The sequence below is a fragment of the Trichomycterus rosablanca genome, chromosome 7 (genome assembly GCF_030014385.1).
Source record: "Trichomycterus rosablanca isolate fTriRos1 chromosome 7, fTriRos1.hap1, whole genome shotgun sequence".
Classification (NCBI taxonomy): Eukaryota; Metazoa; Chordata; class Actinopteri; order Siluriformes; family Trichomycteridae; genus Trichomycterus; species Trichomycterus rosablanca.
Window position 1 is genome coordinate 22,135,706 of NC_085994.1, and position 14,781 is coordinate 22,150,486.

At 38.3% G+C, this 14,781-nt stretch overlaps 2 protein-coding genes across 2 annotated transcripts; both read left to right on the forward strand.

Moving 5' to 3' along the window:
* Positions 1–707: 707 nt before the first annotated feature.
* Positions 708–4,351, forward strand: nppal (natriuretic peptide A-like). The gene is made up of 3 exons (XM_062998514.1): positions 708–814; positions 2,786–3,100; positions 4,067–4,351. Exons 1-2 carry the CDS (start codon positions 731–733, stop codon positions 3,089–3,091), a joined length of 390 nt encoding a protein of 129 aa, XP_062854584.1. The 5' UTR covers positions 708–730; the 3' UTR covers positions 3,092–3,100; positions 4,067–4,351.
* Positions 4,352–8,111: 3,760 nt separating this feature from the next.
* On the forward strand, positions 8,112–9,955 carry nppb (natriuretic peptide B). Its single transcript, XM_062998515.1, has 2 exons — positions 8,112–8,228; positions 9,689–9,955. Exons 1-2 carry the CDS (start codon positions 8,112–8,114, stop codon positions 9,953–9,955), a joined length of 384 nt encoding a protein of 127 aa, XP_062854585.1.
* Positions 9,956–14,781: the final 4,826 nt, after the last annotated feature.

The window sequence follows — 14,781 nt, forward strand, 5'->3', positions numbered from 1 at the left end:
TATGTAGAGAAACAAATGGACTACAGTCAGTAATTGTAGAACTACAAAGTGCTTCTATATGGTGGAGCTGATAAAATGTTATGGCTGATCGATGTAGGTTGCAACTTATATGGGGCGGGGGTTTAGAGAAAGTCTAAGAACACTAGTAAAATGTGTCTATTATACAATTTATTGTCATTTAAAGTGTTGTTTTATTAAAAATCATATCAGCTAGCACTGTACTACCCCATTTCAAAAAAAGTTGGGACATGCAACAAAATGCAAAATTTGATGCTTGCATTTTTTTATCAGTTATAAATTGCAGTTGTAGCTTAAGGTACTGAACTGGTAATCAGAAGGTTGTTTTTCGCACCCAACAGGGTTATTCTAATAACATAAAGACAGAAAGAACCGGATGCACATGTTTAATGTAATTGGTTCCACAGGTGCATTCTGTCCTGAACTGATTTTGGACTGATTTGACTGGAACTATCAAAATCATCTGACAACCCTGCTAGTCATTCTGACATTGTGGTTCTTGGTGCGCACTCAGTGTGCGATTATGAGCAAAATGAAGTGTAGTTTGCCCTCATATGCCCCCCTCCACCCCTTCTTGTTCGGTATAGCTCATTAGGTTTCTCTGGTGGCGCGTGACGAAATGGGTGCAGATATAAAGCGCGCACCTGGAGAGAGCTCGTGCAGCTGAGGTGCGCGAGGAGTGTTGTGAACGTGCGCAGCTACTGAACACATCATGACTGCCTACCTGTCCTTCTTCTGCCTCTCATCACTTCTACTGCTCAGCTTCATCACAGCCAAACCGCTGTCTGAGTTACAGGTGAGTGGTGGAGGTGATGATGCTTTGATTTTACAGGTAGACATGTTTGGTTTTCGAGTCACTGGGACTGTTTTATGTTCTGTGTTGTGCTCAGATATATTAGATGTCTTTAATTGCGCATTTTTTTTATTTTTTATTGTCTCTTCATTGCTTTTAATAGACCAGTTATATCCATGTTTGTTTGTTTTTTAATCAGCTCTATTTGTCATTATTATTATTATTGTATTATTATATACATCAAATATAAGGTTTTCTAACTTTTTCTTTCATTTATGTTTTTTTATCTATATACAGTATCTATGTTAATTGTATATATTTTTTTCAAGCTATTGTACAGCATTGTATATATTACATATTAGATATTGGGATTTATTCTTTCTTATAAAAATTAGATAATTTTAAAGAAAAAAAATATAATAAATACAATTATTTTTACAAATATATGCATATTTATCTATATATATATATTTCTAATAAAAAATATAGAATTTTAAAGAAAACAATAGAACAGAATTTTAAAGAAAAAAAATCTATTAAATAGAATTATTTATGCAAATATATGCATATCTATCTATCTATCTATCTATCTATCTATCTATCTATCTATCTATCTATCTATCTATCTATCTATCTATCTAATAAAAATGAGATGATTTTAAAGTAAAAAATATAATAAATACAATTATTTATGCAAATATCTATCTATCAATCTATCTATCTATCTATCTATCTATCTATCTATCTATCTATCTATCTATCTATCTATCTATCTATCTATCTATCTATCTATCTATCTATCTATCCATCCATCTATCTATCTAATAGAAATGAGATGATTTTAAAGGAAAAAATATAATAAATACAATTATTCATGCAAATATATGCATATCTATCTATCCTGTCTGTCTGTGTCTGTCTGTGTTATTCTAATTATTCATTATGTAGTATTTAAAAAACAAAATATTTTATTTTTATATTATTTTGTCCTAAAAACTAAATAGCTTATTATGTAATTATTATTATTTTTTGTAAAAAAAAAAAAGAAAGTAAATATCATAATATACAATAGTAAACACGTGGAAATAATCTAGTAAAACTTTATATAAATATTTAAAATATTTTTTATTATTTATTTATTTATTTTGTATTTCACTTATATTCCATTTCATTCTGAATCACATCATATATCATCATATAATCTTAAAAATGCCATAACATACCATACTGGAAAAAAAAACACATATTAAATGAAATATGTTTCATTCAGCAAAGAAACAATAGTCAAAATAAAGTCTGGCTAGGTGGGTAGCACAGAATAAAGGTCCTGTAGCAAAGAATAGTTCATGCCCTGTCATGAACAGAACCAAATTGTAAAACATCGGGTTAAAATCCTAATAAATAAATAAATAAATAAATTTTAACTGGCTAGACTTGAACAAAGTTATTTTTTTCTTTTACTTTTTAAGAAATATCGAATTCAGTACACTTACAAGTATAAATGTAAGTTCTTGAGTGATCACATAGAAGAACCACGGTTTAATGGTCCTTTATATGGTCATTTATTAGGTTATTTATCCTTCACTTTTCTCTATAGTGGTCCCAACCAAAAACAAAAACAAAAAAAAACAACTGGGGGTCAAAATGTCATTGTATAGTGTTCTGCCTTTAATTAAATGTTATGGTTTATTAATTCTATCTTATTAATAAATTCTTCTTCCAATAACTAAGTGACTGACTAACAGACTACATAAAATAATAAATAAATAAATAAATAAATAAATAAATAAAACGCGTTCGGACGTTTGCATGTAAATGAAACTTTTATTATTATTATTATTATTATTATTATTATTATTATTAATTGTAATATTATTATTATTATTAAAAAACAATTTTAGTGCTGAAAATCCTAACATCACATTTTTCTCCTATAAGCACTTATTAATAATAAAATTGATGCTTTGTGTTCAGGAGAGCCTAAAGGAGCTGCTGGAGGAGGAGGAAGCAGCCGGGAACGTCGCTCTCTTCAGCGCGGAGGAGGCGCAGACAGAAGCGGAGGGAGAACGGGAAGGAGGAACCGCGGAACGCCGGGCTCTGAGCAGCTGGACCGGAGGTGACATCACCGCTGCGCTGGCGGCTAAAGAGAACGCCATAGACCGGCTACTCGGAGACATCCTGACCGTGTCCAAACGCAGCCGCTTCAAGAAAGGAGGGCTGAGGAGCTGCTTCGGCGTTCGACTCGAGAGAATCGGTTCCTTTAGTGGACTCGGATGCTGAACGAGTCAGGTGCGTCGACACTGTATAGATCTGCACTTTATAATCAAGTATCCAGCAGGCTGTCAAAATGAGGTAGATTTCCAAGTGAAGTGGTCCGGGACCTTTCTGTGTGGAGTTTGCATGTTCTCCCCGTGGCTGTGTGGGTTCCCACAGTCCAAAGACATTTAGGGTAGAATTATTGGAGATACAAAATTGCCTGTGATGATGTTTGACATTAAACTTGAACTGATGAATCATGTAGCTAGCTGTCCTGTCATGAAATGAACCAAAGTGTCAAATAAAATGTTGAAATTCATTCATTCATTCATTTTCTTATCCGCTTATCCAATTAAGGTTGCCAGGGGGTGGGGGGTTGGGTGCTGGAGCCTATCCCAGCCTTTCACTGGGCGCAAGGCACACAGTAACACCCTGGATGGGACGCCAGTTCATCGCAGGGCAGACAGGCAGACACACACACATTCACTTATAGGGCAATTCAGTGTCTCCAATTAACCTGACTGCATGTTTTTGGACTGTGGGAGGAAACCCACGCAGACACCTGGAGAACATACAAACTCCACACAGGAAGGACCCTGGTCGCCCTGCCTGGGGATCAAACCCAGGACCTTCTGGCTGTGAGGCGACAGTGCTACCCACCGAGCCACCGTGCCGCCCAAATGTTAAAATTGTAATAAATAAATAAATATAAATTGAACTGGCTAGACACTTATTAGTATAAATAAAAGTTTCTTACATATAAGTTTATAAGTTGAGAGTTCTTAGAGTGATCACTTAGAAGAACCACTGTTTAATGGTCCTTTATATGGTCGTTTATTAGGTTCTTTATCCTTTTAATAGTTCACACAAAAGAAATCAATACTTCACTTTCCTCTATAGTCGCCCCAACCACAAAAACACAAAATAAAAATCTAATATGATTTACAATTCAGTAGATTTGCTGTAACAAACTTTTTTTGTGTGTGTGTTTCTTTCCAGGTTTGGGCTGTGCTGGAATTGGATGCTGAAAATTCTTACTTGAACTCCATGGGCAGGGCATATCTCACCTATTGACATGTTTACAGTTGTGTTCAGATCATTGTTCTTGAGTGTTATGTATTTAGTGCTAACTGTGGTAACTGAATTGTAAATAGTTGTTTTTTAATCCCGTCATCTGCTGCTTTTTACTGTTTCTGAATTGGTGTGCTGTTGTATCTATTTATTTCATGTTCATATACATATGTTATAGAGTGCATGATGCTACGAAATAAATATTTTGCATAATATGGGTGTCGACTCATGATAAGTCACATGTACTGAGTAAAACTAGACAGCTCAAGTGGCACAAGTACACCTTTATGGGACTTAAAAGGTCAGAAGTGAAATAAGAGAGGACAGTTATACAATATGGGATAAACGTTTATGACTGTGGACAGAGGGCTATAGAGATCTGTGACTAGATTAACAGTCCCTTCTGCTAAAAGCACTTTTAAAACAGGATGCTACCACCAACATATTTCACAATATAAATGGTGCTACATGGCTGAAGTGCCGTGTTAGAATTATGCCATACCAAGTTCATTGTGGTGAGGATAAGAAGTGGAGGTAATCAACCTGTTACAAAGATACTTATTTGACTATTTTTGTATATTGGACAGACTCTACTATACTGCTAGACCTCAGAAAGAGATGAGCTATTCATTCTTTTAAAATAATAACAAGAATTGTAAAATAACTGCTGATCCACACATTCCTTAGTGTTAACTAACAACAAATGGAGTAAGTTGGCAATGTAATGTGTTGCATTAGACTACAGCTAGTAGTTTTATATTTTTTATATTCTATATATTAGTGTCCAAAGACAAGAAGGAATAATGTGTTCATTTGTAAACAGTGCACAGTGTTTTATAGTTCTTACTCCTGTCAGCCAAAAACAGAAATCTGAGACCACAGTAGGCACAGGTTCACTGAAAGTCTGGTATGATCTCAATCCTGCTGTGATATGCAGATAGTAGGGCGAAACATTTCCAAACATGGCATAAATCCTGGGGCTGTAGAAGGTTATGTAATGGTGGGTGCGGGATGGTTTTTTTTTTTTTAGCACACATTGGATCCCTGAAACCAAATGATCATCCTTTAATCCTTGAAGTACCACAGACTGTCTTAATAATGAGACTGGCCACGATGTACCCATCTTATGACACAGTCTCATGCTTGCTGTAGTCATATGTCATAAAGCATCTCAAACTGGTTCCATAACATGATATATGAGTTTAGGATACATCAATGGTCTCCCACCAGGTCACCAGATCTGAATCAATCATGTAATATTAGTATGTTGCTGTAAAGAAATGTATGCAAAAAAGAAAGTAAATATAAAATTTTATTACAAACAGAACACATTTTTGAAAGCTGTTTTATTTAGTATTGTTTCTATTTGCAAAGAAAGCCCAATTACATGCCACCTTCAGCACAGGGACAGACTATTGTTCATTGCTTTTGGTCTGGACATACCAAAGCACCCCCACACTGCCACACTACCACCACCATGTTTTAATGCTGAATCATGAATGCTGCAAATATGACCTCTGCTGACTGATCGATGGCTGCACAGAGACGGGGGATAATGGACATCAGTGTGTGAGACTGAGCAGTGTATGAACTCACCTCGTGCAGGTGAAAAAATGCAGTTGGCTACTACACATTTGTCTAAGGGGGCATGAGTTAGTCACGGCTCTCCTCTGTCAGGAGCGGAGGTCAACATTAGTAGAGAGAAAGCGAAATGCAATTGGGTTACTGGGTAGGACTAGATTGGGAGAAAAATTGGTGATAAAAGAAGATAAATGAAGCCATTGGCCATAATGGCTCCTACTGTGGATCAGTGGAGTCCAAGAACCTTAAAAAAAAACTTTGAACACTGATTTTCTTAGTTCCATTTAAAATATTCCTATATCTATATAGAATAGTGTTCATGTAGAAACTTTAATGTGACTGCCTGAATTTGATAGTGAGGTTGGATAGCTTAGTTTCTTAAAGAAACAACATACTGCTTTAAAAATTTTGTGTTTTTTAAATGTTCTAGCCATGTTCTTGTTGTGTAAAGATATGTTTTGTTTACTGATCTAAAATTATTTATTATTGCACAAAGCTTTCTGAAGTTTGGAAATACTATAAAATAAATTATACAAAAAAATTAGGGCTGGCTCGATACCACTTTTTTATGTCTGATACTGCAAATTTAGTATCGGTCGATACCAATACCAATCCGATACCGTCATTTCTTCTCTCAAACAACTAAGCAGTAATAATACATGTCTCAATGCACCATGGTTACACTAACTAGCTAAATAACAATGCTCAGACTGTGAAACAAATATTCTAAAGGAATAAATACAGAACCTACAACATCACACTTCTGCAAAACTGCTGTTTTTATTTTTTTACTTTTACACACAGAACATTTAGCAGCATTTTTGGTTTCACTTTCGAGATGTTGTTCAAGTGACACATCTCACTTTACGGCGTGTCGTCCAAAGTGTCTACAATTGGAAGATGTTGATGTCAATCAAACGCGATGGACCAATTAGAATTGACGCAGAGTTGAGATTTTCGTTTTGAGATTAGATTTAGGTAAAAACAAAGGCTCGCTTATTTAAAAAACCCTGCTGGATTATAAAGAGGACACCTGTGGCTAAACGGGAAATGGTGTAGTTTGTTTTATTTCATAACACTAATGGATTAATTGTTGAGGATGTGAGAGATCTCCAAGCCGGGACAAGATAAGTTTTCTTTATCTCAGGTGAGCAATTTATCATTTATAAAGTGATTTTTATTGTGTTTAAACAGTGTTTTTAGATGTGGCAGTAGTAGATGATTTTTATTGTGTTTAAACAGTGTTTTTAGATGTGGCAGTATTAGATGATTTTTATTGTGTTTAAACAGTGTTTTTAGATGTGGTAGTAGTAAATGATTTTTATTGTGTTTAAACAGTGTTTTTAGATGTGGCAGTAGTAGATGATTTTTATTGTGTTTAAACAGTGTTATTAGGCAGTGGACAGAGTGAGATGGAGGAGGATGACTCGCTGTGGCAACCCCTGAAAAGGGAAAAGCCGAAAGAAGAAGAAGAAACAGTGTTATTAGATGTGGCAGTGGTAGATGATGATTTAAAATGCTAAAAGTTTAAGTAGATCAGTGTGTTTTAATTTCTGAATGGCTGTTGCAGATGAATTGTAGATCAGTGGCACATGTTAATGATGAGCTGGCAATAAACCGCACTCTGTTGGAATGTATCTTTGTGTGTTATTTGCTTTACACACAAACAATGGCCTTGTTTACATTAAGTGTTATTTACATTAAGCAACAGTATCGGATCGGATTACACGTTTTTTTCCTTCTGATATCCGATCCAGTGATTTGGGCCAATATCGGACCTATACAGAGTATCAGATCGGTGCCAGACAGATCGTTTTTTTTCACTTGTGAGACGAGTTTTTTGAAGGCTCTTTTTATTAAGACACGGTTTGATAAAACTTGCCTTCAATGAGCCCTGACCTCAATCCCACTGAGCACGTTTGGGATAAATTACTGTAAAATACTGGCTAAAATACTATAAGTGCTTGATCCTACAAATGCCTCTTTGTCTAAATGGGCACACACAAGCTAATGGCCAGGTGTCCATATACTTCTGGCTAGATAGCGTATTTTATTTGTTTTTATAATTCATCGTGCAGTTGGTCAATAGGAGGAAATGCGGCGTAATTTCGAGGAAGCTCGGTATCTAAACACAGCACGTTGAGTCATGTCACAGGGATCATATCTACGAGGATGAGGCTTAAAAAGGACTTATTTCCGACAGCCAGCTTTATCAAAGGAGGTGTTGGAATGCAACCGCTAATTCTTCACATAACTTCAGCGGACTGACTTTGGGTATAAAGGAGGGCCTTATCCTAACTAGCGCTCAGAGACGGAGCTCAAAAAGACTAGTAATAGCAATAGTAATAGTTAATAGAATATTTTTGCCTGCTTTCTTACAGAGGACAAAAACATGGCACCTATTTACATTCCTTCTGCTTGTTTTCTTCTGCTTTTAAGTTTGCCACTTTCTAGTGCTCATCCGCTTCAGAGTGCTTCCTTGACCAGCGAAGATGTAGACGTCTTAAAGGTAAGTCTTATTATGCTTGTCCTACATTCCATACTATTTGATTAAATAATGTACAGTAGCTTGCCTATATAACCATAAGATGCTGATGAGGCTACATACCTAGGTTTCCATACTAACCATACTTACACAATTCTGCTTGGTCTTGGTCTACAAATGACTGATCAGATGTGTCAAGTGTAGCTTTAGCTTGATGAAATATCAGTCTATTAAGATATTGTTTGATAAGTACGGTGTAAAGGAACTCTAGTGGCCTGCACAGAGCCCTGACCTTAGAACCAATGAACATCTTTGAGATCAACTGGAACAGGCCTCATCATTCAACATCAGTACCTGATCTCATGCTCTTGTGACTGAATCTTTAGGAAAACCTTTTCAATAGAGTGGGGTCTTTAAATTAATGTCCATGGTTTAGAAATGGGACGTCCAACAAGCTTAAGCCTATGTGTATTGCAATACCAATATCATCATAAAGGAAATGACAATAGGATGCAATTTGTAACGCAGCATAATTCACACTACAGATACATTTTTGCTAGTTCTGGTCTACACTTCTTTACAGCAAAATGTATAGCGTTAAATTACGAGGGTTCTTCAAAAAGTTTCTTTTCTACATAGTTACCTTCTGATGCATTTTTCCGCAGCATCATCTCCCATTTTCTCCCAATTTATTGTAGTTCGTTTGTCTTCCGCTGCTGGGGGATCCCTGATTGCAGGCAGGGTGTGTATATTGCTGCTCACGCCTCCTCCGACCCATGTGCAGCCTTTCGCGGAACCCTTTTTCACCCATGCATTCTGCATAGGCGCCTCTCTATCTGCTAATCAGGGTCCTTACACAGCGTTTGAAGATCCCACCCATATGGTCCAGTCATCCTGCCCTAGCAGAAACATGTCTGCTGCAGGCACTGTCAATTATGCCCGCTAGATGGCACCCAGCCGACCCGTGGCAATGCAGAGTTTCGAATCGAGGAGTGTGCTAGCGGAATATCCTGCTGCTTTCACATCATCTTCACATGAAAATCTTCTTTCCCTTAAAGCTTCTTTGAGCGTCCAAATCAGATGGCGCTAAATCCAGACTATAAGCTCTCTCAGTCTGTCAGACACTGAGACCGCTCACCGTTCCCAATGAAAATATAAAACTTTTTGAAGATCCCTCGTAATTATGTTGGGCTTTCTTAACTGGTGAGAAACCAATAGTGGGTCACTGGATGATTATGGGGGGGGTCATTACCATGTAAGACAAATTAGAAAACAGTGTATACGTCTTTGATTTATTTACTTTTGCCAACCACTAAATCCTGGTCAAGGTCACAGTAATAGTGCATCACACATCATCACTCCTGGGCCAATGTATAGCAGCCAGTTCACCTTCTGAATGTTTGGACATGGAGGGAAACCCACATAGACATTAAGACCACTGGTCTAAGATGTTGGATGTTCAGTATATTATTATTGTTTTTCAGCTTCTGCTGCGCCAGCTGGAAGAATCATTCCCTACTCAAACCCAGGTGCCTGAGGTTGTGAGCCTGGACGACACTGTGCTCCCAGAGGAGGAGGTCATCCCCAAGCTTGAGGCCATCGCAAGGGACTTCCTGTCTGCTCGTGACCTGAAGTCAGTGCGTCAGGACACAGGCTCCAGAAAACACTCGGGCTGTTTCGGCCGCAGACTGGACCGGATCGGCTCCATGTCCACCCTGGGCTGCAACATCGTTGGACGCAATGGTGAGTAACTTTGATTTTAAGTATCTTCCAGATGTATGTGAAATGACGGCTTATACACCATGGGTGTACACCATTAAAGTCAATAATTAATCCTATTCGTACCCTTAAATTTAACATTTTTTAATTATATTGGCAAAAGTATAGGACACCCATTCTAAATATATAGGTATTTTTGTCAGCAGTTTGGGAAACCCTTAGCAGAGTGGTGTTAACCCTACCAAACACCTTTGGGATGAATTGGAACATTGATTTACTGTGTCTATGCCCAACTTTACAAATGCTCTGTTGACTGTTGACAATCCAAAATCCACATGAAAAGCCTATGTAGAGGACTAAATGCTGTTATAGTCACCAACCAAGGTGTTGGGGTCCATGGTTTTGAAGTGAAATGTCCAACAAGCTCAGAATCTTGACATGAATATAAGAGACATGCTGGTTTGTGTTGTGCTTCTGTTTAATGAGCCAAATTAATTAATTTTCTTTTTTGTTTGTTGATTTGTTTCAGGTTCCAAACAGAAATGAAGTCTTAAGCTATAAACTGTGCCGTCCTTCCCCCATGCTGACCAGCAAACGTCCATTTATTTATTGGAATATTTATTAAATCTGTCTAGATATAAATTTATATTTGTATGCATCGTTTATTTAAACTGAGTATAATAGTCATGTGTCAATGTATATTAAAATGTGCAATAAATGTTTTTGAAATATTATTAATATTTATTTTAATTATTGTACTTATTTACTTACTTTACTTATTGTTGGAAAATTATGATTAATAATAAAAGTTATCAAGTGTGAACTTTTTAAAATTTGGTCTATTTTTATTTAGTATTACACCTAAGAACTATTTAATAAAGATTGTGGGTTGAAGCAAGGATGTTGCCACTTATACAATTAAAAACAAAGGTAATTAAAAACGATGAACAGTACTGACCTCTGACGTTGGATGAATGTGCAATAGAGTGGGGAAAAGGTGCAGCTGGGCTTGCAGGTCTTGGCATGCCTGGTGTTGCAGTGCATTCTTGTACTTGTATTACATATTGGCGGGCTGAATATAATTGTAGCTCAGACCTTGAGTTTATACTATACACCGATCAGCCATAACATTTAAACCACCTCCTTGTTTCTACACTCACTGTCCATTTTATCAGCTCCACTTACCATATAGAAGCACTTTGTAGTTCTACAATTACTGACTGTAGTCCATTTGTTTCTCTGCATGCTTTGTTAGCCCCCTTTCATGCTGTTCTTCAATGGTCAGGACCCCCACAGGACCACTACAGAGCAGGTATTATTTGGGTGGTGGATGATTCTCAGCATTGCTGTGACACTGACACGGTGGTGGTGTGTTAGTGTGTGTTGTGCTGGTATGAGTGGATCAGACACAGCAGTGCTGCTAGAGTTCATAAACACCTCACTGTCACTGCTGGACTGAGAATAATCTACCAACCAAAAATATCCAGCCAACAGTGCACCGTGGGCAGCGTCCTGTGACCACTGATCAAGGTCTAGAAGATGACCAACTCAAACAGCAGCAATAGATGAGCGATCATCTCTGAGGTGGACCAATTAGGTAGGAGTGTCTAATAGAGTGGACAGTGAGTGGACGCGATATTTAAAAACTCCAGCAGTGCTGCTGTGTCTGATCCACTCATACCAGCACAACACAAACTAACACACCACCACCATGTCAGTGTCACTGCAGTGCTGAGAATGATCCACCACCTAAATAATACCTGCTCTGTAGTAGTCCTGTGGGGGTCCTGACCATCGAAGAACAGGGTAAAAGCTAAAAAAAAAAGTATGTAGAGATACAAATGGAAACAGAAGTGTTTCTATAAGCTGATAAAATGGACAGTGAGTGTAGAAACAAGGAGGTGGTTTTAATGTTATGGTAGAACTGGTTTAAGTAACTCAAAGGCACCTTTTAATTCCTCTCATCCAAGTCAGGTTCATCAATGCTCCTGCTTTACTGAGAATACACACTTGGGCACCAATCACCTGAATAGCAATACACTCTTACTCCTTTACTTACACCTATGGGCCGTTTAGGAGCAAGTTCTCCTTCTCCTTCCTAGGAGGAAACTCAGACAGGTTCCAATCTCCTTACAGACAGTGACCTGGGGCATGAATCAAACCCAGGTTCAGAGGACTCATGTTGCTGTGTGGTAGTTTTCTCATTCAGCACCTTGGAGAGTGAAGCAGCTTCATCATTTTACCAGATGAAACTGAACCCACCTAGTTTCAGACCAGCTGTAATCTCTAATAAAGTACCAACTGGAAAAAGTCTTTGCAAATGTTGGCTAGGAACAGTTTTTGAAAGCTCATACATTACTGGAAATGTTTTACCCTCAAGCAAAACCGTAACAGGGTGGTGAGGATGCACTTACTTGACTCACCACCCAGTTGATTCTGGACCTGAGTGCTGGAGCTGTCAGAAAGAAAAAAGGTAGCGGTGAATATACACTGATCAGGCAAAACCTTATGACCCCCTTCCTAATATTGTGTTGGTCCCACTTTTGCTGCCAAAACAGCCCTGACCCATCGAGACATGGACTCCACTAGACCCCTGAAGGTGTGCTCTGGTATCTGGCACCAAGATGTTAGCAGCAACTCCTGTAAATCACGAGGTGGGGCCTCCATGGATCGGACCACACGGGCCAGCCTTCACTCCCCATGTGGATCAATGAGCCTTGGCTGCCCATGACCCTGTTGCCAGTTTACCACTGTTACTTCCTTGGACCACTTTTGATAGATACTGACCACTGCAGCCCGGGAACACCACACAAGAGCTGCAGTTTTGGAGATGCTCTGACCCAGCGTCTAGCCACGACAATTTGGCCCTTGTCAAACTCACTCAAATTCTTACGCTTGCCCATTTTTCCTGCTTCTAACACATCAACTTTAAGGATCAAATGTTCAATCGCTGCCTAATATATCCCACCCACTAACAGGTGCCCAGATGAAGAGATAATCAGCGTTATTCACTTCACCTGTCAGTGGTCATAATATTATGTATGTATGGTGTATAAGGTCACCAAAGGTGGGAGGTTTTAGGTTTTCGGTTCCTCTGCAAACCATATGGCAAAAGAGTCAAGGAATCAACTCCATTCACAAAGATTCATCTGACAAACTACTGAAACTAAGGCGAGAGAGCTCTTGTTGAAGTTGCGATTATAGTCAGTGTACCAGCTACTCAATCCACCATCATAATGACTCATGATTACAATTCCAATGCCTTACAAATGAGAGGGAAAAGGTGAAGAATCAAGATGCATTTGTGGACTATTTCTTGGACTGTTGTTTACTATTTTCTACTAGAGTAGAAAATGTTCACTGTGAAAGCACTTCTGCATGTCGCTCTGGATAAAAGCGCCCGCTAAATGCCGAAAATTGACATGTAAATGAAGCGGTAGCTGAAAGCCTGACACATTGGTGAGTAAAAAGGGTTCTCTTTTTAAGCTAACTAGTGAGATCACTCTCGAAAATAAATAATATGCACACCGGCGTCTATCTTCACCGGCTAAAGTCAAATGACTCATCACTTAGCTAATGTTCAGGCTTTGCGTGGAAGGGACTAAACACAGGTGCAACAAATTAGCACTGTTGGGACTACAACAGGTGGATAATTGCGTCCTGCAGTAAAAGGACATGGACAAACATAGTAAACAAGCCAATCCTTTTAAAAATATGTTTCAGATACAGACTTACTATTTGTTTTGGAGTTTTTAATGCATTGTTGTTCTTTTCTACATCCTTGTTCAAGGGTGATGAGACAATTTATCTCCGATGCCACAATATATACTGTGAGGACTCTTCCAGCCCTAGCATGTCTCCCCCACACTTAAACTTCTTCCTATAGAAGAAGATCAGATTAACTGACCCCCTTTTGCTGCCAAAACAGCCCTGACTCATCAAGACATGGACTCCACTAGACCCCTGAAGGTGTGCTGTGGTATCTGGCACCAAGATGTCAGCAGCAGATCCTTTAACTCCTGTAAGTTGAGAGGTGGGGCCTCCATGGATCGGACTTGTTTGTCCAGCATGTCCCACAGATGCTCGACTGGATTGAGATCAACACCTTAAATTTGTTGTTGTGCTCCTCAGCAGGGCCTGGCAAGCTCTCCATTATAGAACCCACGATGAATTCTTCACTGTGTCAGAGGGTGCTTGAGGAAAATGTAAGACCATTTGTCCAAAAACTGAAACTGAAGCGGAGGTGGACCATGCAACTTGACAGCGACCCAAAACATTCCAGTAAATCCACCAAGGAATGGTTCAAAAGAAAGAAATAGGGAGTTCTGGAACAGCCAAGTCAAAGCCCGGATCTTAATCCTACTGAGATGCTGTGGGGTGATTTGAAACGGGCTGTGCATGCAAGAAACCCCTCAAACCTCACACAGCTGAAGACATTCTGCATGGAGGAGTGGGGAAAAACCTTCTCGATGTCAGAGACTGGTACATGGTTTTAGGAAACAACTAATTAAGGTCATTTCAACCAAAGGGGGAAATACCAGCTATTAGGGCATAGGGTGTCCTAACTTTTTCCTCACAATCAATTTACATTTTTGTTCATTACAATTTACAATTTGAGTTTAAAAGTGAATTTCAGTTTTATTTGTTTAGTGATATAAGCTCTATCTCTCAGTACTGTTCAAATGAAGCTTAAATGTCCATATGTTTCAATATGTTCAAAAAGACAAAGGTTTTCATGGGGTGTCCTAACTTTTTCACGTGACTGTATATGTACAGTATATATGACAAATAAAGGCATTCTGTCTTTCTTTTGCAGCTGGTGGTCAGCAGAGTGATATAGGTATGGTAAAAAAGCATA